Source organism: Ursus maritimus, unplaced genomic scaffold, assembly GCF_017311325.1.
Source record: "Ursus maritimus isolate PB19 unplaced genomic scaffold, ASM1731132v1 scaffold_9, whole genome shotgun sequence".
Classification (NCBI taxonomy): domain Eukaryota; kingdom Metazoa; phylum Chordata; class Mammalia; order Carnivora; family Ursidae; genus Ursus; species Ursus maritimus.
Window position 1 is genome coordinate 33,752,882 of NW_024427107.1, and position 22,782 is coordinate 33,775,663.

General features: G+C 37.5%; 1 protein-coding gene across 1 annotated transcript in view; it reads right to left on the minus strand.

Annotated features, from left to right (window-relative positions):
- The window catches only part of CNGB3 (cyclic nucleotide gated channel subunit beta 3), a 131,784-nt gene that overhangs the window by 8,429 nt on the left and 100,573 nt on the right, over positions 1-22,782 (minus strand). The window contains exons 14-15 of the mRNA XM_008689117.1: positions 20,126-20,209; positions 14,549-14,667 (exon numbers count right to left, since the gene is read on the minus strand). Of these exons, the coding sequence (XP_008687339.1) occupies positions 14,549-14,667; positions 20,126-20,209 (203 nt within the window). The remainder of the gene's footprint in view (positions 1-14,548; positions 14,668-20,125; positions 20,210-22,782) is intronic.

Sequence of the window (22,782 nt, forward strand, 5' to 3'; positions counted from 1 at the left end):
AGAGAAATGAATTTTACCTCATTTACCTGCCTATCTATCTATCCATCCATTTACTTCCTATCTATGTTCTTACTTGTCTTTCTATGAAATGGATGTTGGTATTTGAAGGACAATGATAGAATAAGCCTATTTCCTTTACATTTCTGTTGCCTTGTGCACAGGTTAATCCAGTAGTTAGGCAGGGCTAGATGGCACTGGGGAGCTTAATTTGGGCCTAAGAATGTCTCTGTGTGTGTCAGACAATGAGAGCAGAATGGAAATAACATATTTAAATGTCAGGTTATTTTGAGATTTCTCAAGCTTTAATTAAACTTGCCTACAGGTTACACGTTTAGAGTGCTTGATGAGTTTTTGAACGGAAGAAATAGTCTGTTTGCCAGATGGATTTTGCCCAAACTCTCTCAGCAACGTTTAAAATAGCCTCTTTTTTTTTTTCTTCTGTCCACAAAATGCTTCTCCAGCATTCCACCAATGGAAAGTTTCATGCATTAAACAGCTTAGTAAGAAGATCCCTAAATATTCCCGACCCCATACAGTTTCTGAAAGCACGTACTAGAGGATAAATAGTTAAGGTTAATGATAAGTGTCTGCAGGTCAAGAAACAGTGAACAGAGCAATGGCCCAGGAAAGAAAGGAATGGATGGATTCTAATTCTAGATCCACCTCTGTGTGCTGTGACCTTAGACAATAACTTAAAGACATTTTTGATTTTCACATCAATCATGTAAGTATTTATTAAGCACCTACCATGTATTCAGTGCAGTGAGTTAAAGTAGGGCAAAAGAAGAATTATTGAAGCCTGGTATGGTTTTGTGGAAAGAATACAGATTTTGGAACCAGATACCTCTACCATTTATTATGTGCATTTCTAAGCAGGTTACTTAATCACTCTTTTAGGAAACAAGACCATCTTTTACTACCTACTATAAGTATGTGATTATCTTTAGGGAGAAATAGGTGTTTATAGACTCCTGATATTTAATTATGAAGAAGGCGCTATTAGGTACAATTCTTGGCTGAGAAATTTTAAACCCTGATTTGTGGTATGTAAATGTAACAAGTAATAATAAATATAACTGTATTACCTGGGGTTCTCCAGAAAAACAGAACAAATAGGATATATACAGATACATACATAAGAGGAGATTTATTATGGGAATTGTTATGGAGACTCTTAAGTCCTACAATCTGCCATCTGCAAGCTGGAGACCCAGGAATGCTGATGGGTGTCACTGGACTGAGGGGGGGATTAGGGGGAAGCTAATAGTGTAAATCCAGGTCTGGGTCTCAAAGCCCAAGAACCAAGAGTGTTGATGTCTGATGGCCAGAGAAGAAGGATGTGTCAGCTCAAGCAGAGAGAGCAAATTAGCCTTTCCTTCACCTTTTCAGTACCTCAATGGATTGGATGATCCTACCTGCGTTGGTGAGGGTGATCTTCTTCACTTGGTCTATTCAAATGCTAATCTCTTCCCTAAACACCCTCACAGACACACCCAGAAATAATGTTGTATCAGCTATCTGGGCATCTCTTAGCCCAGTCAAGTTGACACATAAAATTAACCATCATAGGGGCGCCTGGGTGGCACAGCGGTTAAGCGTCTGCCTTCGGCTCAGGGCGTGATCCCGGCGTTATGGGATCGAGCCCCACATCAGGCTCCTCTGCTATGAGCCTGCTTCTTCCTCTCCCACTCCCTCTGCTTGTGTTCCCTCTCTCGCTGGCTGTCTCTATCTCTGTCGAATAAATAAATAAAATCTTAAAAAAAAAATTAACCATCATAGTACTAGTGGTACTATACATAGCACTAGCGTGTGGATAAATGAGTGAAATCAGTTATGAGGAATAAGTGGTGAGATGAAGATCATATATGTGTGTATATAAACATATACATATATACACACATTACGCATATATAATATACATATATGTAATATAGAAGTATGTGATATGTATAAATCACAGAGAGCTAAAATATTTATATGGTCCCTGTCAGTCATTCATTCTGAGCTTTTTTCCAGAGTTGCCACATATGGCATCATAAATTGTGCACTGCATACATAGACTATGTGACTGGAGCTCCCTAGGCTTGTGCAGTACACAGCCTGCACAGCCCTTTTTAGCAGAGCTAGTGTATCCAGAAAGCATTCACACAGATAACTAGAAGGCAGAGGGGTATAAATTGGGCATAAATTGAATGGAAGGGCAAAAGAAAAACAAGAATGGAGACATAAATGGGATTTGCAAAAATGCGAACTTTACTATAAGGGCTTCAAATTTGACTCTTAGTCTTTTATACCTCAAAAATGGATGAATTCTTAGCTTTAAGGACGATAAACATGTCTCCTGAAGGGCTTAGTCAAGAGACCATGTGTAAATGGTGAATACCATCTTCATTATTTTTATGATAGATACAAAAATAAATTTTCTAAAACTGTGATATGGTCCTCATTAAAGGCTGTGTGTCACTCCAATGTCCAGTTCAGTAAGAATAATTCTGTAGGTGAGGAGGGGATCAGTATGATGCGTTCCAGGTAACTTGCCCTCTCTTTGTTGTACCTAGAATATTCGGAGAAAAAATAATCCCCCTTAAACATTGCCTTTCTCAGCTGGACTTTTAATAAATAGTGTTTCTATATGAGTTTGATATTGTACAAAACATTATGCCTTAGAAGCCTGTCATGTGGGAGAATATAAGGAATTCACTGTATAAACTGAAAAGAAGAAAAAAAAGAAATTAGAGATAAATTAGGAGTGTGTAGAAATACCTTACTCCATAATGAGCTAGACATGATGCCAAGTTCAGGCTATAAAGATGATTAACATCTGCCCATAAACTGCTTATATTCTAGGAGTGGGATGTGTGTGGGTGAGGATTGTCAGACTAGCAAATATAGTAATATTACTAGCTAATATTTTTGAGTGCTTACTATGAGTCAGGTATTTTTCTAAGTTTTATTTTTTAAGATTTTATTTATTTTGGAGAAAGAGAGAGTGAATGAGAGAGTGTGAGTGGGGGAAGAGCAGAGGGAGAGGTAGAGAGAGAGAATCTCAAGCAGACTCCGTGCTGAGTGCAGAGTCTGATGTGGGGCTCAATTTCACAACCCTGAGATCATGACCTGAGCTGAACCCAAAGTCTGACGCTTTCCCAACTGAGCTGCCCAAACACCCTCTAAGTCCTTTTTTTATGTATTTATACATATAACGTTTTCCAATCCTATGGGATAGTTATATATTATTATTAATCCATTTTGACTGTTGAAGAAATGAAGTCTCAGCTGAGTAACTTCCTCAGAGTCACACAGCTACTAAGTTGTGAAATTGGGATGCAAACCCATACAGATTTCTTAAACAGGTAAATGCAGTTCAAAATGGTAGATACAGGGTGCCTGGTTGACTCCGTCTGTTAAGCATCTGACTCTTACATTTTGGCGCAGGTCGTAATCTCAGGATCATAAGGAGATCAGGCTCTGTGCTAGCGGGTAGTCTGCTTGAGATTCTCTCTGCCTCTCCCCTGGCTCGCACTCTTTCTCTCTAAAATAAATTAATAAATCTTTTTTTAAAAAACCCAAATGGCAAATGCTTTAAATGTAAAAAATGAGAATGTTTCCTAAAATAAAGATATTTCTAGTTTAAAAGCATTTTTTTCCACGTAGAAAAAACATTTCCTAGAATAGAAATAAAACTGTCTCTGAATACTGTCGATCGAAAGAGTATCACATCCAATGCTGAGTGAGACATTAAAACTTCAAATGTCTGTTCTCATTAAGCAAATTTCCAAGTGGATTATATTTAGAGGGCAGGAGGTTAGATCACCCATGTAGCCTTTTTCTGAGATAGTCTTTTATCCTTTTCAGTGTTATTGGAAAACACTTCATTGCTTGAAAATTTTTACCATTTCACTAAAAATAAATTCTAACAAAACTTTTGTAGGTGAGCAAATATCAGAGGATGTTCTAGCGACACCACTGCCCAAAATGCTTGCTCTTTGCAGATACTTTGATATTCATAAAACTACTGCAAGGCAAACACATGTTAACCTAGAATTTCATGGGTTTCTTTTTTAATAGTTTGAGAAAAATCTGTATATGTGGACTTTCATCAGAGTTAGAGAGTTCAGATTTCATAGATACAAAACACAAAGCCCTTTTTCCCCTAGCAGGTCTTGATAATAGAGTTGAACTAGCCTCAGAGGAAGTGAATGAACAGTGAAGAATCCAGGTAAAAATTCTAAGGATGTGGAGAGGAAAAAAGAATAACATGTACATTTTATTCCATGCCCTGTTTACCTATATACTTTCAAATGCTCAGGAGAATACTTTGTTATTGATACTCTGGTTAGAAAATACCATATCAAACAACCTATATACTAGCTTATTAAGGGTTTCTTTGGAGTCAAAACAGCTAACTATGACATGTATTAATGACCATGTCAATCTGGTGATGTAGGTTCTTACCTACACCTACTGACATAATAACTGAGGTCCAGAATCAGTGAAGCGACTTATTCAAAAACAAATACTATGAGTTTCATTGTTTAAATTCAAATGTAAGACCAGAGCTGACTAATCAAGAGAACTTTGCTTTCCACTTGAACTCTAGTGCTGCCAATGAAGTCACTGGCATTATTTTAATGATACATATTTACTTGCCTGTGGACATTAGAAAAAATAAGGGAGGAAGCCAGTTAGGCTGGCATATAAGCTATGCCAAAGTCTGACTGTTAGAATCTTGACTCCCTCCCTGCTGTTCCAAATGGTGGTGAGGAACCTTGATTTTCATAGAATTAGAGACATTGGACAAAGTTACCTTAGGAGCTGTCCTTAGGATATTTGGATACATGTTTTAACAATGGTACGGATAATATAGTTGTTTACAGGAATACTGTGAAACTTAGAAGAGGTATGCTTTTTGCTCTAAACAAAAAGGTGCTACACAATCAAGAGATGGTTTACAAAAGGACATAGTGAAAATACAAATACATATTTTTAATACAGGTAGTGTTTACAGGTTTGAGATAAAAAATAAAAATGAAGAATTTTCTTTCTCAATATTAATCAAAATATCTTACCCCTGCTCATGTTTCTAATGGAACTACTCTTTCTGTCTTTAGGAAAAGTGGTTGAGTGCAGCTCAGGGACACGAGGGTGCGGGGGCACCGGGTTGAGGGGGCCGTAAGGGATAACCGAATTATTCTGATGAAGGGTAAGAATATGGAATTAAAATGGTCTAAAATGGTCTGGTACTCCTATTTTAAAAACTGAGTGTTCAGGAGAAATAGGCAAACATGGTGTGGAGGGAAAATAGAGGTTTAAAGTTATTTTTCAAAAATTTTGGGCTTTTCACTATGATACAAGGTAAATATCAAAAAAGCATTCTCAGAATGGGGGATCTGACCAATAAAACTAATGAAATGTCAGAATTTAAATATTTTAAATGAAAACCACACTATCTAAAATATATAAGAATACATCAATGCCTAAATTCTACTCAATAACCTGCTATCTATGATGAAAAAAGGATGATGAAAAAAGAAATACAGAAGGTAAATAAATGATCATATTTATGAAAATAAATAGGTCCATAGAAAATTAATTCATTTAGAAAATATTTATTGCAGGCCTATTATTTTCCAGGCACTATTTAGAGAAATGCAAATTAAAGCAACCTATTAGAATGCAAAACCAATGAGAATAATAAAGTAAAGCCAGTGATGTTAAGGAAAAATAGCTATACATTGCGTGTTGTATTATAAATTGATTCAATTTTTTTGGAAAATAATCTGCCCATATATTACAAGAGTTATAGAAATGTTTCTACCTTTTGACCTAGTTATTTCACTTTTGGGAATAAACCTCAAAGAAATAAAAACAAAGTAATTTTATAAAGATAAACACAGCAGTGCTATTCTTAATAATAAAAACTGACTGAAAGGGCACAAAGCTGAATATGCATATTCATGACAAAAATGAATGTCTATTAGTACATTTGCAAAGATAGATAATTACATTCACTTATTTACTGAATAACTATTAGCCACTATGAAGGCCAGGCACTGCCCTAAGGGTTGGGAATTGTGTGCAGAACAAACCAAATGTGTCTGCTACCGTCCCTGGAAACCGATGTCTTTGTGCAAAATAGAAAAATGTAGCTTCTCTGGCACATGCAGTCCTGTGGGTGCAAAGCTTGGCCAGAAAAATGCTCCCATTTGCAAAGTAAAGAGTACCTGTGTGTGAAGAAGAGCACAATAGCAGGGAGGGATCATGACTCAGGAGTGGAATATGGCCCTTCACTAGTTATCTTGATGCAGAGCACAACTGGAACAGCCATACACAGTAGTCCTGGTGCCCACAATTTAGTGAGGAAGAAAGATATCAAAGAAATAAAAGCACCAAAGAGGGCATAATTACAAAAATAAGTTCTCAGAAAGAAAGGAATATAGTCTGACCAGAGCATATAGCAAGGAGAACTGGGAGGTCCCTTAAGTGGAGAATATAGGAAGTTCTGGAAGAAGCTGAGATTAAGTAAAGGAGATGGGAAAGTGTCCAGACAGAGGTAACAGCATGTGTGAAAAACTCCCTATGGCCATATGGCATGTGGCATATTCAGGGAACTGAAGTTTGAATTAAAGAGAGCATGGGAGTGGGGTGCAATGTGAAATAAAGAGGTGGGCAGTGGCTAACTTCTATAGGACCTTGTAGGCCAGGATAAGAACTTTGTTCTTAATTCCTAAAAACAGCATAAAAGCATTAAATTGTTTTAAGAAGAAGGGCAGGGACACGATCATATCTGTGTTTCCAAAAGATCCCTCTGGCTGCAGAGTGGAGACTGGACTGCAAAAGATATAGATATAGAAGTGGGAAATGAGGAGTAGGCCATTGCAGTTGTCCAGTGAATGGTGGAGGTGGTTTGGACCAAAGAAGGAGCAATGGAGATGGTAAGATGCAAATGATTGGAGACATATCAAGGAGGTAAGATTGATAGGTCTCAGAAGTGCACTGGCCATGTAGGGTGAGTAGAGGGAGATGTTAAGCATACCTTTTTTTTTTCCCCAGTAAAAATTTTAAAGTTATCAATTTAAAGTTAAATTTCCTAGGGCTGCTTTAACAAACTTCCACATAACCAGTGACTTACAACAATAGAAATGCATTCTCTCATAATTCTGGAGGCCAAAGTCTAAAATCAAGGTGTTGGCAAGGCTGGGCTCCCTCCAAAGAATCTGGGGAAGAATTTTTTCTTGCCTCTTTCAACTTCTGGTGGCTCTAGGAATTCTTGGCTGTGACTACATAATTCCAATTTCTGCCTCAGTCTTCAGATGGCCTTTTCCTCTTCCCCCTGTGTCTGTGTGTCTTTTCCTCTTCTGTTTCATGTGAGGATACTTGTCATTAGATATAGCGCTCATCCAGATAATTAAGAATAATCTTGTCTTGAGATCCTTAACTTAATTATATCTGTAAAGAGCCTTTTTTTTTTTTCCCCAAGTAAGGTTACATTCATAGGTTCCAGAGGTTAGGGCATGGATATATCTTTGTGGGGGCCACCATGCAACCACTATAGGCATTATGTGAATAATCCTTTACATATCCTACAGTAGGGACTACCAGGAATGATCTTTGTGCACACATTATTGTCTGCATGTGCCATTTGAAGCACTGAAATGTCTTCCTTCAGTTCCCAAATAAGCCCAAGTTGCCAAATCCAAGGGATACACTGGTCATTTTGAAGCCTTGTACTCCATAACATCCTGTGTATACTCCATCGTTGGATGTAATCCATACATTTCATCACCTGGTACTGGAATCTTTCGTTTCCTTGTCTCATGTGTTTGTAAGGCTCTTTAGGGAGGCAATTGTTTCTTTTTGGCCATTCTCGTTTACCATGTCATGTGTGGCCTTCTTTGAGGCACTTCACATTATGTTGTAAGGGGTCCTGGATATAAATTTCAGTTGTTTTTTATAAATCACAATGAACTAATTAACTAAAAATTACTGAATACACCTACAAATTATTTTTGAAAGGAGGTGGGATATCAATGAAAATCAATATTTATTGTATAGTTTTTTATTCCAGTTTTATTGAGAAACAATTGACATGTATCACTGTATAAATTTAATCACTGCATGATGATTTGATTTATATATATCATAAGGTGGTACTACAGTAAGTTTAACTAACATTCATCTGTTCATACAAGTACAATAAAAAGAAAAGAAAGAAAAAAGGAAAAAAGGAAAAAATTTGTCTTGTGATGGGAGCTCTTAGAATTTACTCTTAACTTTCCTATCTATCATACAGCAGTGTTAGCTATAGTCATCATGTTGTACATTACAACCCTAGTACCTATTCATCTTATAACTGGAAGTTTGTACCTTTTGACCATCTTCCTCCAATTCCCCCTACCCCCTATCCTCTGCTTTTGGTAACCACAAGCTTTTTTTATGAATGCTTCTTTCTTTCTTTCTTTCTTTCTTTCTTTCTTTCTTTCTTTCTTTCTTTCTTTCTTTCTTTCTTTCTTCTTCTCTCTCTCTTTCTTTCTTCTTTCTTTTTAAGATTCTACATATAACTGAGATCATATGGTATTTTTCTTTCTCTGTCTGACCTATTTCGCCTAGCATAATGCCTTCAGGGTCCATCCATATGTTGCAAATAGCAGGATTTCTTATGGCTGAATAATATTAATATATATACAGATATCCATATATATATGAATACAACTTTTTTTTAAAAAATATTTTATTTATTTATTTATTTGAGAGAGTGATAGAGCACAAGAAGGGGGAGTGGCAGAGGGAGAGGGAGAAGCAGGCTCCCCACTGAGGAGGGAGCCTGATGTGGGTAGGATCCCAGGACCCTGGGATTATGACTGGAGCTGAAGACAGATGCTTAATCGACTGAGCCACCCAGGTGCCCCTGAATACAACTTCTTTATCCAATTATCCATCATTAGATACTTAGGTTATTTTCATTTCTTAGCTATTGTAAATAATGCTGCTATGAACGTGGGATTGCAGATACTGTTTTGAGTTAGTGTAGCTATATTTATATTAAACAAAATAGACTTTAAGTTAAAAATGGTAAAAAGAGACAAAGAAAGTCATTATATAATGATGAAGGGTTAATGTATCAAGACATCATTGTATCCCATAATTCCTGTAGGCCTTTTTCACTTTTTTCATTCTTTTTTCTTTTTCCTCCTCTGGGTAATTTCCAGAGTCTTATGCTACAGATCACTGATTCTTCTGTGTGGTTGAGTCTATTTTTGAAACTATCTATTGAATTCTTCAGTTCAATTATTGTGCTTTTCAACTCTTGCATTATATATATACATATTTTGATCATTATATTTCTTTGGTTGAACTTTTTTTTTTAAGATTTTATTTTTAAGTAATCTCTGCACCTAATGTGGGACTCGAACTCACAACCTTGAGACCCAGAGTCACACACTCCACCAACTGAGCCAACCAGGTGCCCCGACCATAGCATTATTTTTGAGGGTTCCATATTTTCCATTAAAAGCTGCAACACAATTTAGGGTATTTAATGTCCTCTTGGTGGGCATTTAGAAAGGTTCTAGGGTTTTTTTTAAGATTTTTATTTATTTACTTGTCAGATAGAGAGAGATATATATAGAGAGAGCACAACTAGAGGGAAAGGCAGCTGAGCAAGGAGGCCAATGTGGGACTCCGTCCCAGGACCCTGGGATCATGACCTGAGCTGAAGGCAGATGCTTAACTGACTGAGCGACTCAGGTGTCCCAAAAGGTTCTAGTTTTTTATATGCAGAGATGACTATTACTTCTCCTTACTTGATGTAACCAAGTGAGGTCAAGTCGAGAAAGGGGCATAGATTTAGTGCAGTGAGACCAGGGAGAGACAGAATGTCCAGGGATCTCAAGAACTCCTGATGACACATCCCCACACATCTTTGGTTGAACTTCTTATTTTGTTTATAAATTGTTTTCCTAATTTTGTTCAATTGTCCGTCCGTGTTTCCTTGTATTTCCTTGAACTTCCCTAAGAGGAGAATTTTGAATTCTTTGTCTGACAGTTCATAGATCTCTATTTCCTTAGAGTCAGTTATGGAGCTTTATTAATTTTCTTTGGTGTTCTCATATTTGCCTTATTTTTCATGATCCTTGATTTTTTACATTATTATCTGCACATCTGAATAATTGGGCTCCAATTCCTGACTTCACAGGTTTGCTTGGGCAGGGACAGTTCTTCACCAGTCAGTTCAGTTTGGGTTTCTGGGTCTCTGTTGGTATGTCCTTGGTGTGGCAGTAGCAGGTGTGGCCTGCTATTACAGTCAATTTTTATGTGATGCAACTGTTCAAATTCTAAGGGTGGAGATGGGTTATCTTGCCATTGGCTGAGAACAGCCGGATAGGACTGCTGGCTTAGTTTACTATTGAAGTGAGGCTGGAGGACAGGCTTACTGGTTGCCTGGATTTTCTGGTCAGGCTTACTAGATGGTCTAGACTGGGTACACTATTCAGTAGTAGATGGGGCTATACATGAGCTTCCCTGATGTAGCAGGATGGGACTCAGCTTGTTGTTTGGGGACCTAAATCAGGCCAGAGTGTGTACTGAATTCCTTGGTTAGGTGAGGCCACTGATTTTTCTCATTAGATGGGGGAAGCTGTGGGCTGTACTCCCTGTTCAAGTGTCACTATACAGAGGGCAGTTGAATGGGCTATGTAGCTTCCTGTGTGCTTTGGTTAGGTTCCTTAGCTGGATAGGCTAAAGGTTGTAGTCAGCGATGAGGAGGGGTGTAAATTAGATTCCTTACCTGCGCACAGTGGGAAAAGCAGCTCTAAAGCAGGTAAAGCTCATTGTTTGCTAACTCAAGCCAACCTGCACCCCAAGTTCCCTGACTGAACAGGGCCACTGGCTTTGCTTTGCAAACTATCAGCTCTGCCTGCCTACCTTGATTAAGTAGCTTCAGTGCCACTGGGCCAGCATAGTTTCTAGGAGTTGTCACCACCCCTTACTGGTCAGATGGGTCCAGAAGGCAGTCTCCACAGCAGGTGGGGCTATGTCTTAGCTCCCTTGCCTGAGTGAGAGAGAAAGGGACTGTTATAGGCTCTTCTAAATTTCCTAAACAGGTTCTGTGGTTGACAAGAGCTACTCTTAGCCTTGACTATGAATTAATCCCCCTGCCTGTGCACATCATGGGAATGCTCCATGTCCAGTACTGGGTTTTCTGGGGGCGTTCAGCTCTGCCTGCCTGCTTCTTGGCTTGAGTGCCACTGGCTCGCACTGTTTCCAGGAGTTGTTGCTAGCCCTTCTGGTCAGATGGGGCCAGAAAACTCTCCACAGTGGGTGGGGATGATTTAGCTCCTTGTCTGGATGAGGGCAAACGGGGCTCTAAGGTCTGCAAACCACCTTGTTTGAAGATCAGAATCAGACAGATCCACACTTTGCTGAGTTCCCTGGTCAGAGTGCATTCCTGATTTGGTTCTGCAAAGTTGTTGGTTGGGATTACTACCTGGGCATGCCAGGTATGAACTTAGTCTGTTAAGATCCACTTGCCGGCCATTGCAAGCCTCTCCTCTCTTCTCCATCACAGTGAGATTCCCAGTGGTTGAGACATAGATTCTCCTGTCACCCCTGTGGTGAAATATCAGAGTATGGGCTCCCACAATGCTTGAGGGGGATGGTTGTCCCTCTTGGGTTCTCTTTTCATACTGGAGAAACTGGAGGCTCAGGGGAGACCTCTCTGTGTGGTGCTATGCTGGTCTTGGGGAGGGGCAATATGGTCACTGTGTAGTCACTTCTTCTACCCTTCTAATGCAGTCTTTTGGTCTCTGTGGTGCAGGGGGCACCTCAGCCACACCCACGTGTTCTAGGATTCTCTCAGTAGTGTCTTGTTTTCTAATAGTTGTTAATTGTGCTTGTGAGAAGGAGCAAAGTGGGGAAGAACTTATGTTGCCACCTTGGTGATGTCATTGGCCTATTGTATTATTTTTATGTAGCTGCAGATGACACGAAGATGGAAAATTCTAGTTCTTATATTTTAATAACTTCATCTGTTGGAAAGATCCATCTGAACAAATTAAATATAAATCAGTGGTAACTACTGTAGTAAAGTTGTAAATAAAATAGTATGGAAGCATAGAACAGGGAGTAACTGTTATTTTGGGGGTGGTTAGAGATGGCTTCAGAAAACTGACCCATGAATTGAGCCTTGAACAGTGAGTAGATATTTTCCAGAGGGAGAACATTCCAAAGAGATATGAAACCAGTAGGGAATTCTATTGAAATCACAACAGCAATATCAATGGTAGAAGTTCAGATGTGTTCAAAGAATGGTGAGATGCAGAAGGGAGATAGGAAGTGGTTAAATACATATGGTGAATAAGACTTGGCACTTAGTATATGTGTAAGGAAAACAATGGAGTCAGAACTACTATAAGACCATCCCTTGGCAGACCCTAGGCTTCTCTATTAAAAATGGGGTTTCTACACTCTTCAGATATTAGTTAGAAGTGTGGTCTGGGTTTTCTCCATGACAGGTTGTAAATTTATATTTTAGTCAGGGCTTTGCTCTTTCAGATTAATATATAATGTCTTTGCAAGCCCTCATTCTTTTCTTTCTTATTTATTTCCTCAGAAAAAAGAACCTTCTTTAAAAAGCTATATGATAGTGCTGGATGTAGCTCATTTTAACAAAGGTCAAAGCATTTTTGAGTAGTAAACATGATCACCAGATCTTTCCAGTATCTAGATGTTTGGCAGTCATGCCTCATCACTGGAATAAATAACTAGAGCTCCAGGGGCATACGACAGCTGTGGACATATGAAGCCTGTGGATATCTGGGAAGAGCCAGACACATGCTGTTTCTCCTCAACCATAGCCAAGAAGAGAATCAAGGCAAAAATCTCCCTTTTGCTTGAATCAACCAGACTTTTGGGCAAGCATAGAGCTTGCTGGGTCTACTGGTTTCAATTTGGCCTTAGAAACCAAATGGGTAATAGGAGATTTATTTGAGAAGTTACTGTTAAGAATCTAAGATTCTTTTCAATTGCAGCTCAGCAGCACCTGGATTCTATTCCTAGAGTATTTCCTCCTGTGATGATAGTATCAGCAATTAACATACTTATATTTATAAAGCTTTATTCTTCAGGGAGCACTCAACCCTTGGGAGAGGTCAGCTAATTAATTTCTGACTGTTGCATGTTTTATGACCTTGAAGATTACAGTGGTTATTAAGTTACTAAAATATTAAATCATGGGGCACCTGGGTGGCTCAGTCAGTTGAGCAACTGTCTTTGACTCGGGTCACGATCCTGAGTTCCTGGGATAGAGCCCCACATTGGGATCCTTGCTCAGCGGGGAGTCTGCTTCTCTCTCTGCCCCCTCCCCCTCCCCCGCTCGTGTTCTCTCTCGCTCTCGCTCTCAAATGAATAAATAAAATCTTTAAAAAAATATTAAATCACTTTTGCAAGGACTCCCAGTAAGGAAGCAATAGAAAATAGGCGAAGAATTAAAGTCTTGGACATTCTGAGAAGTGTTTCCATCATTTCCCCAAAACAGGACCCTCACAGGAGTGTCCGCTCTGTTTTAAGCAAGGAGAAAAAAATTTAAAAAGTGAGGCCACATTATCAATAGAGAAATAACATGCTTCAACATTCTATGGAAATCTTTGTTATACTAATATGAAGTCATCTGAAATTATCCATATCTCTCAAACCCTGAAGATAATTTCTTAGCAGCTATGAAGTCAAAGATTGGATGAACATCATTCTTCTCTAGTATGGTGGAAAGATCACCGGACCCTGATCCACAAAACTCAGGTTTAAATGTTGTCCCTTCCACTTATTAGCTATGTTATCCTGGACAAGATAATTGGTGCCTTAAAGTTTCAATTTTCTCAATTCTGAAATTGATATATCAATAACTGCCTGACAGCACACCCTTCTCTTCCCTTTCAGAGCCAGCATCCTAGTTCAAGACTCCATCATCTTTCACTTGAACTGCTACAACTGACTCTTAATTGGTTTCCTCTATTTTATGCTTGCTCTTCTACTGTCTTTTCTCCACATAGCTGTTGGAGAGGTCATTTAAAATCATAATTCAAATTGTATCACTTTTGCCTAAAATCCTTCACTGGCATCCATTTGTCTTTAGAATAAAATACAAATTCTGTACCATGGCCTAAAAGACTTGTAAAATCTGGTTGTTGCTCACTCCTTGGCTTACTCAAAATTGCTCTCTTAGCCTGACATTTAAGTTTTCCAACAATCTGACAACTAATTCTCCCAACTCTTCTTTCATCATTCATTCATTCACATATATACATATTCAACATATACTGAGTATCTACCTTATGCCAGGGACTGACTAGGCCCTGGGTCTAAGGAGCTGAATGAGTTAGGTCTTTGGGGGAAGAAGGGATAAATAGAAATGTGAAAATCCTTTTTTTTTACCAGTGCTCTCAGAACAATCAAACCTTTGCCAAATTTGAGCAGGAAGCTTATTTATTTTTGAGCTAAGATTTTTCTTTTATGACAAATAATAGACTTTAATACTTATGATGTATCTTTAAGATACCTGATTTCTCCAAACACTGCTCCAGCTTTCAGAGTAACCAGAACTTGAGCACCATCAGAACCTCCAAGAACTTGGACTTCTCCTTGCTTGATGATATACATTTCCTTGCCGATTTCTCCCTGTGTACCAAATATAAAGAGAAAATGGTAGTCACTTTACTCTTGACAATTATGCCCCAAATTAAGAAATATAAACTGTTCCAGAAGAATAAATATAAATAAAGAACACAATATCAATGTAAAAGTAATTATCTTAAGACTTAAGGTAGTTATGGATGTATTATATGAAAGGAAATTACTAGGAAAGTGATACTTCCCAACATGTAAGCACTGTATGCCACCACTGGACAGGTGAAAATGTTTCAGTCAGCACATTGTTTCAGGGACAGGTATGGGTAGAGGAAATAATTGGTTGTAAGCATAGTCACCCTGGCTTTGGTGGTCACTGATATGCTTTGAAGAAGGTGCTTGGTGTATCAAAAGAGCATAGGCTACAGCCATTTGAAGGCCAACTCCACTCTTCTGCCTATAACACTGAGGTCTGAGTTTAGTAATTGGAGTACAGGAGACCTTTAAGCTATTATTCTTGTTCCATATTGAAAGGAAAGTGTTAATGCATCAGGTTGTTTTACTCAGTCTTGCTTATCTCTGGGGACTCTTGGAGCCAGGGCAATGATGCTTGTTCAAGCCAAGAGAACTGAACTCCTGGAATATTCACATAGTAACTGGTTAATAGTGTTATTCTGTATGCCTGGGGCAGTATAGCAAGATATACCAGGCTGTCAACATTGTTTAATGTAAACACAAAGATTTATGATGCGTATTTGGTATCTGGTTTGGAGTCTGAATCACGGCTAGTCATGTAGCTATGTGACCAGCACCATTTAACAAATTTGACCTCAAGACTCTGATGGGCTTCCCTAGGTGGAGACATTTCGTCTTTGTCTTTAGGTCTACAGCCAGAGAGAAAAATGTATCCTTATGACCCTCCCAGAAGTAGGACTTAGGAAGCCTGCACCTGATTTTTCTATTCTTTGCCTATGTGTAACTTTTTCTTCCTGTTCCTACACTGTTTGCCTTGCTATAATAAAACTTAAGCCATGAATATAACTTTATGTTGAATCATGTAAATCACCAAACTAATGGGTGGTTGTGGGACCCTTTGGACATCTCTTCTCACTCCAAGATCCAAAAAGAATAAATATGTTTTACAATGGACCTAAATTGCAATTGGGTCAAGAAAAGCTGTTAAATTCTAAATAAGCTGGTTTGCATAACACTAGGCAAACTATTTGGATAATAACACCTATAAGTCTTAGTAAATTGTGTCTCGATCACCCCGAGGTATAAAATAATAGCATGAACACAATAAATTTACTTACTTGGTTCAGGAGGGGACTGGCTTATTTAAATTCATTAAATATTCCTGTTAGCCATATTTTCAAAAGATTAGAATACATTAAAATTAACTCGGGATTAAACAATGTTGATTTTAGTTTATGCTCTATGATGGCTGAGACAATGTTTATTTTGTTCCAGTGCTGAGCATAGGCTTATGATATAGGCACTCATTTATGAATGAGGGAAATACAGTTAAACCATTTTCTGGGAAGTTTTGAAGTCCTTTAATACCAAGGTTTGTTTTCCTTCCACTTCCCTTTTTAAAAAAGATTTATTTATTTTAGAGAGATAGAGAGTTCGAGTATAATTGAGGGAGGGGCAGAGGGAGAGAATCTCAAGCAGACACCCTGCTGAGTGCAGAAGCCCATATGGCGCTTGATCTCGTGACCCATGAGATCATGACCTGAGCCGAAACCAAGAGCGAGACACTCAGCCAACTGAGCCTCCAAGGCACCCCGGTTGTTTGCCCTTCCTGACCATTAATTCTTATCATATTATAATTGTTAGGTTGAATTTAAAGTTTTCAGGTTCTACCTCTTAGTTAACATCTGTGACACTGAATTCCTCATTTTATCTTCCCATTACTTTTATGAAGAAAATAAAGTAAGCACTATTATTTCCATTTTACAGAAAGAAAAATAAAGGCACAGATCAGCACAGCTGACTAGTCAAAGCTCCATTACAGTAACTAGAAGCAAAAGGAAGCCTAGAATCTCCTAACTATGCAATGCGAGAAGTATATTTAAATTTTGCATTGTACAGAATATTAAGCATGCATTTATTCTCAAACATGGATCAAAGTAGAAATTCCAAGACAGATGGATCTTATTACAGTTGTTTCCATAATATCAATGTTAATAACATCTTACATTTGCATAGTACTTTTAAAAATCATAATAATATCTGATATTTACATTGCTCCTTATTTTAATACCTGCATTTGTTCCATCAGAACATGCTACCTTATAATTGTAAAGCATTTTCAGGGATCTTAACTCATTTAATTCTTGCAAAAATCCCAGTGAGGTCAAAGATATTTAAAAATTGGTAGTAGAGGCTTGAAAAGTTAAGTGTCTTGAGCAAATTTACAAGGTTGGCAGATGATAGCATTAAAACTAGCAGCACCTATGTCACCTGACTCTATAGAATATATACAGATAGATCATATCTAATGATAAATCCAGTATCAACACCAATTTCTTAAAAACCAATAAAATAGCTATGAATTATTTAAAAAAAAAAAAAGGAAAGGTGTCTGAATATTAGTTTTCCAAGAGATACTCCAGGAAGTAATGATTACGACAGGGCTATACTCCTTATTCTTTGCATGAAGTAATTCTCAAGGAACTGGAATGATTTTTCAAAGGCAGTTATTACAACTGACTGGAGGTAGAAGTATGTAATGGGCACTTAAATATAGTTCAGCACGTTTAATTATTTTTTAATGATCATTTCAATAATTTTCCAAGGAGATCTGGCATAATCAACGAACCAAAACTTCCACGATTTCTTGCATATTTCTAGGCTAATTTAAGCCTTTCCTGCAAGTTTAATTAGAATTCAGATAAAGTAGACATTCCTTAGAGAACAAGGTCTGACAGCATGTGCAAAATAAGATCAAACTAAGCTTTTGTGGTTGGTTTATGTACTAATTTGGAGAAAGTGTAGAAATGCAAGAGCTTCCTGTAGAGTGAGGTAACACTTAGTGAGAGAGCACTTCAAATTTTCAGGGTTCCTGTGTAGAAGGATATATTCTTCAGAAGGGGCATTCTGACACTCAAATTAATTCTTGCAATTAATTCCGGGAAAATTCCCAAGTATTCTTTGAAATGGTTCAAGCTACCCACTCAGTATATTTGGGAGTCATCTTGAAGATTAGGCACGTCAGCAAACTTCATCCCGAGCCCTGACATGTCTTCAATTATTAAGGTAACTGCCAATAGAATATGAGTTTTTTCTTTCCTGTTTCCTACAGTGATTTGTGGAAATGATAAGCAAAAACAAAGCTGAATTTAACAACTTTTCATCTCTGTCAATATCTACTATGAATTAAATCCACCTTTCTTACAAACAAAAGCAAAGAAATGTGGCAGGTAGTCTCATGCCTTCTCATTTCTGCTATTTCCCCTACTTATTTCTTTCCTTCCTGCCATTGCCAGAACACGTTTCCCTAGTGAATTCTATTTTTCCTTTGTAGAAGTTAGCACATTTTGGAGTTATGTATTTATTTAATTTCATTTGTTTATTGTTTTTCTCTTCCACCAGGCCAGTGATTCTCAACTTTGGCTGCATTTTAGAGTTATCTGGGAGCTTTTAAAAAATATTGGTATGTGAGCTGACCCTAACCCATTGAATTGCTGGGGATGGATCCCAGACTTCTAATTTTAGGTGATTCTGATGTACACTGTGAATTGAATACCTTGCACTAGATTGTAAGCCCTTGGAGGACGAGAACCATCTTTTTTTGCTCACTGTTGGTCGGTTACACCCAGTACTCAGCACAGTGCCTGGCCATAGAACTAAAAAATATTGACTTTTTTTGAATAAGTGATGCTAAAATGTTCTAACTTTTGACTTATTGTAGTCTTCTGAACTTCCTCTGCAGAGAGTTTCTTTCTGCCTTAGAGCATGCTAATTCTTTCCTTTATCTGGAATGCCTGTTTCTTCTTTTTCTTGGTTCATGTAGATTCATTTTTTTGGCTCTCTCTCTTTTTTTTAAAGTAGCCTCCATGCCCAGCCTAATGTGGGGCTTGAAACCATGAACCTGATATCAAGACCTGAGCTGAGATCAAGAGTTAGACATTTGGGGTGCCTGGCTGGCTCAGTCATTTAAGAGGCTGCCTTTGGCTCAGGTCATGATCCTAGGGTCCTGGGATCAACTCCCACTTCTGGCTCCCTGCTCAGCCGAGAGTCTGCTTCTCCCTCTCCCTCTAGCACTCCTCCTGCTTGTGCATGCATGCTCTCTCTCTCTCTGTCAAAAAAAAAAAAAAAGGCACTTAACTGACTGAGCCACCCAAATGCCCCTGTAAATTCACTTTTTAAGACTTGGTTTGAATAGCATCTTCTTCAGGAAGTCTTGCCAGCACCCCAGTGGGACAAGTGTCCTTACTCCATGTCCTATAACAGTTTGTGCTTACATTTACCATAGCACCTAACACATTATTTTGGAATGATAATAAGTGCTTCTCACCCTTACTTGCTTGTGAACTCCCCAAGGTTTGGGATCATTTCTCATTTCTTTAAACTGCTCATCTTCCTCTACTTTTTATTCTGATTATTGACTTCACTACTGATTTAGTCTCTCAAGATATAAAACCCAAGGTTAGCATTCCTTCTCTCCTACCTTAAGTTAGAAATCAGAGATGTGCAAAAATGTTCATTGTAAAGTTATTTATAATAGCAAACATTTGAAAATTATCATATATTCAAAAAGAAAAGATCTAAATAAAGAGATACACTATAAAAAAAGAAAATTATCGTATATTCATAGACCATAATATTATACATCTTTAAAAATGAGGTTGTAGAAGATTACTGAATAGTAAATAAAATGTTCATATGATATATAGTTACATGACAAAACATAAATACAGTATGTCAATTTTATAAAACAAGCTTTATCTATCCACCAATCAGTATAAAAAATAAGTTGCAATATATGAGTAGTGGTTATTCTGGGTAGTGGAATTTTCATCTTTATGCTTTTATGTGTTTTCCATTTTAAAAATAATGAGCATGTATTACTTTTATAATCATAAAAATTGCAGTTAAATTGGAAAGAATGTGGCATTAATTATCCATTAATTGGGTGAGCTAAATGGAGGTAACTGATAGCTTGCTGAAGACATAAAAAGGGCAGAACCACCTTTCACTTCTATAACTTTTTTCTCCACTTTAAATATTTGGCATTAATGGGGTGTGACGAGTGATGATTTACATTTATACAAAAAAACTTTTCAGACTTCCCACACTTATATCCTATAGATAATGAAATCTATATTGTCTTGTTCCATTTTGAACTCAGAGTTGATTATTCTTTTACAAAACTATGTGTCATAATTATTTCTATTCTATGGAATTCACCCTGGAAATTCTATTTAAACTATGCTCTTGACCTATATCTGAACTTCTTAAATGTACTTATTTATTGTGTATTCAAAAGATAGCACGCACTCACCTTTTTGCAGACAAAGTCACCAGGTAAATAAACAGTGGATTTCAATCTTAGCAACATGTCATAAATCATCTGTGTATCACAACCCTAAAGAAAAAAATAACAAAGAGAAAAATAATTCTTATAGGCACAGCTACAAAGACAACATTCCAAATAATTTAAAATGACATGAAAATAAATAGTAATAAAAGTTGTTTGTGTTAACACTAAAATATTAATTGCCAATATGGACTTGTTTTGTCCCAAAATTTAGGAAAAAACCCCACAAACCTATAATGTGAATACAAGACTTTGGATCCTGGTCAGACAGATTTGGGTTTTAATCCTGTCTCCACTACCAGTATTATAGAAGGTTATCTTTTTTCTTTTTTTTCTTTTTTTAAAGATTTTATTTATTTATTTGACAGAGTGAGACAGCCAGCAAGAGAGGGAACACAAGCAGGGGGAGTGGGAGAGGAAGAAGCAGGCTCCTAGCGGAGGAGCCTGATGTGGGGCTCGATCCCAGAACGCTGGGATCACGCCCTGAGCCAAAGGCAGACGATTAAGGCCTGTGCCACCCAGGCGCCCCATGGAAGGTTTCCTAATCGGTTAAGTGGGAGTTAAAAGGGTAGATTTCATAATGGTAAAATTTTACTCATGTAAAACTCAACATAGTGTTTAATTAATGATAGCTATTAAATGATTATGGTAACAGAATAGTGATAATAATTATTAGTATTAAGACTGACCTAGACCAAAATAAAAATCTGACTATGTTGCTTTTTTATAACACCTTTCATACTGCTGTTTGATATTATTATTTAACTTTCCAAGCTCGTATGTCTTTCTTTACCAGCTTATTTATTATCTTCTTAAAAGCAGAGTAACTATACATAATAGATATAAAAGTAATATCTGTTGAATGAATGATGTTCATATCCACTTTAATAGTGTAAGAGACACATCTGATTTGTTAGAATATGTGTGTATATTTGTGTTGTGCCCAAAGAATAATAATTTATCTATATAATAGGCTAAAGAAAAATTGACAAATGCTTCAAAAATGTTACTTTACATAGTGATTTGGAATTTTTTGCTTTCACCAAATATTTTATTTTTCTCTCAGAGCTGCTAACATGTAGCTGCCTTCCTTTTGTGGTTGGTCCTTCCCATCCCTTAGGGGAATTACTGTTTTGTGGAGAACTAATCATAGTCAGGAGCAGAGGAAGGCGGAGGAGACACAAAGGGCATGCTCCCAATTTGTGGATTGGATAATCATTCAGCAATCACCAGTTTTCTGTAATGATTTCCATAGCAAACACTTGACCTAGATCCATCTGAAATTTAGACTTCAGGGATGCTTGACTGATAAGGAAAGTTAATGATTTATGATTGAAGTATCTTCATGTAGCCATTGGTAAGGAACATTCAAATGAACTTGAAGTCAGAATTTTAAAAATTTATGTGAGAAAGTATAGCTTTTGGTTATCCAGCATAGAAAAAAAAGGCCAAGGCTGACAGGAATACCTTCTTAATATAGCCCAACAAATATTGATGAAAAGCTGCTATGAGCAAGCCTTTGTACATGCCCTTGGAGCTATGAAAGATGAAAGAGAGTAAATTAGTTGGGATGATGTTTCAAGTAAACAGAAAAGCTGTAATTGATGGTAGAAGTGAATCATGTCATAAGACATTCCAGTTAAATATCCATAAAACTTTGAAGAGGAGATGGAGTTACTACTTTCTGGGAATGGGAACAGGAGAGGGGGAAGCACCAAGAAGTTGCTCATGTAGATAACACAATTGGAGTCCGTTGAAGATGAATATGATTTGTATTTGCAAAAACACGGAAAGATCCTTTTAGGTAAAGGAAAATTTACTTTTTCTTTTCTTGCTATATATTTGTTTTGTGCAAGGTATATAATTTTTATTTATATTTGTTTTATTCCTACTGTGTCTCATAGGTTATCATACTTGCTAAAGCAAATGACAAACAATTTCTTTCTAAAAATTGTGGTTATTTTGTTTTTAGTAAAAATTCTCTAAATATATGGCTCATGTGCCTGATTTCTTTTTCTTTTCTTTTTTTTTTTTTTTTTAGATTTTATTTATTTATTTTGGAGGGGGAGAGAGAGAGAGAGAGAATGTGGGCATGAGCAAGCAGACTCCTGTGCTGAGTGCAGAGCCCAACTCGGGGCTCAGTCTCATGACCTTGAGATCACGACCCTAGCTGAAATCAAGAGTGGGATGCTTAACTGACTGAGCCACCCAGGCGCCCCATTATGTGACTGATTTCTTTTTTTAAATTTAAATTCAATTTGCCAACTTATAGTACATGATTACCTTCAGAATGTAGTGTTCAATAATTTATTAGTTGCATATAACATCCATTGCTTACCACATCACATGCCCTTTTTAATGCCCATCACTTGACTACCCCATCTCCCACCCACCTCACCTCCAGCAACTCTCAGTTTGTTTCCTATAGTTAAGAGTCTCTCATGGTTTTTCTCCCTCTCTGATGACTTCCCATTCAGTTTTCCCTCCCTTCCCCTATGGTCCTCTGCCCTGTTTCTTATATTCCACATATGAGTGAAACCCTATGATAATTGTCTTTCTTTGATTGACTAATTTTGCTTAACATAATACCCTCCATTTCCATCCACACTGATGTAAACGGT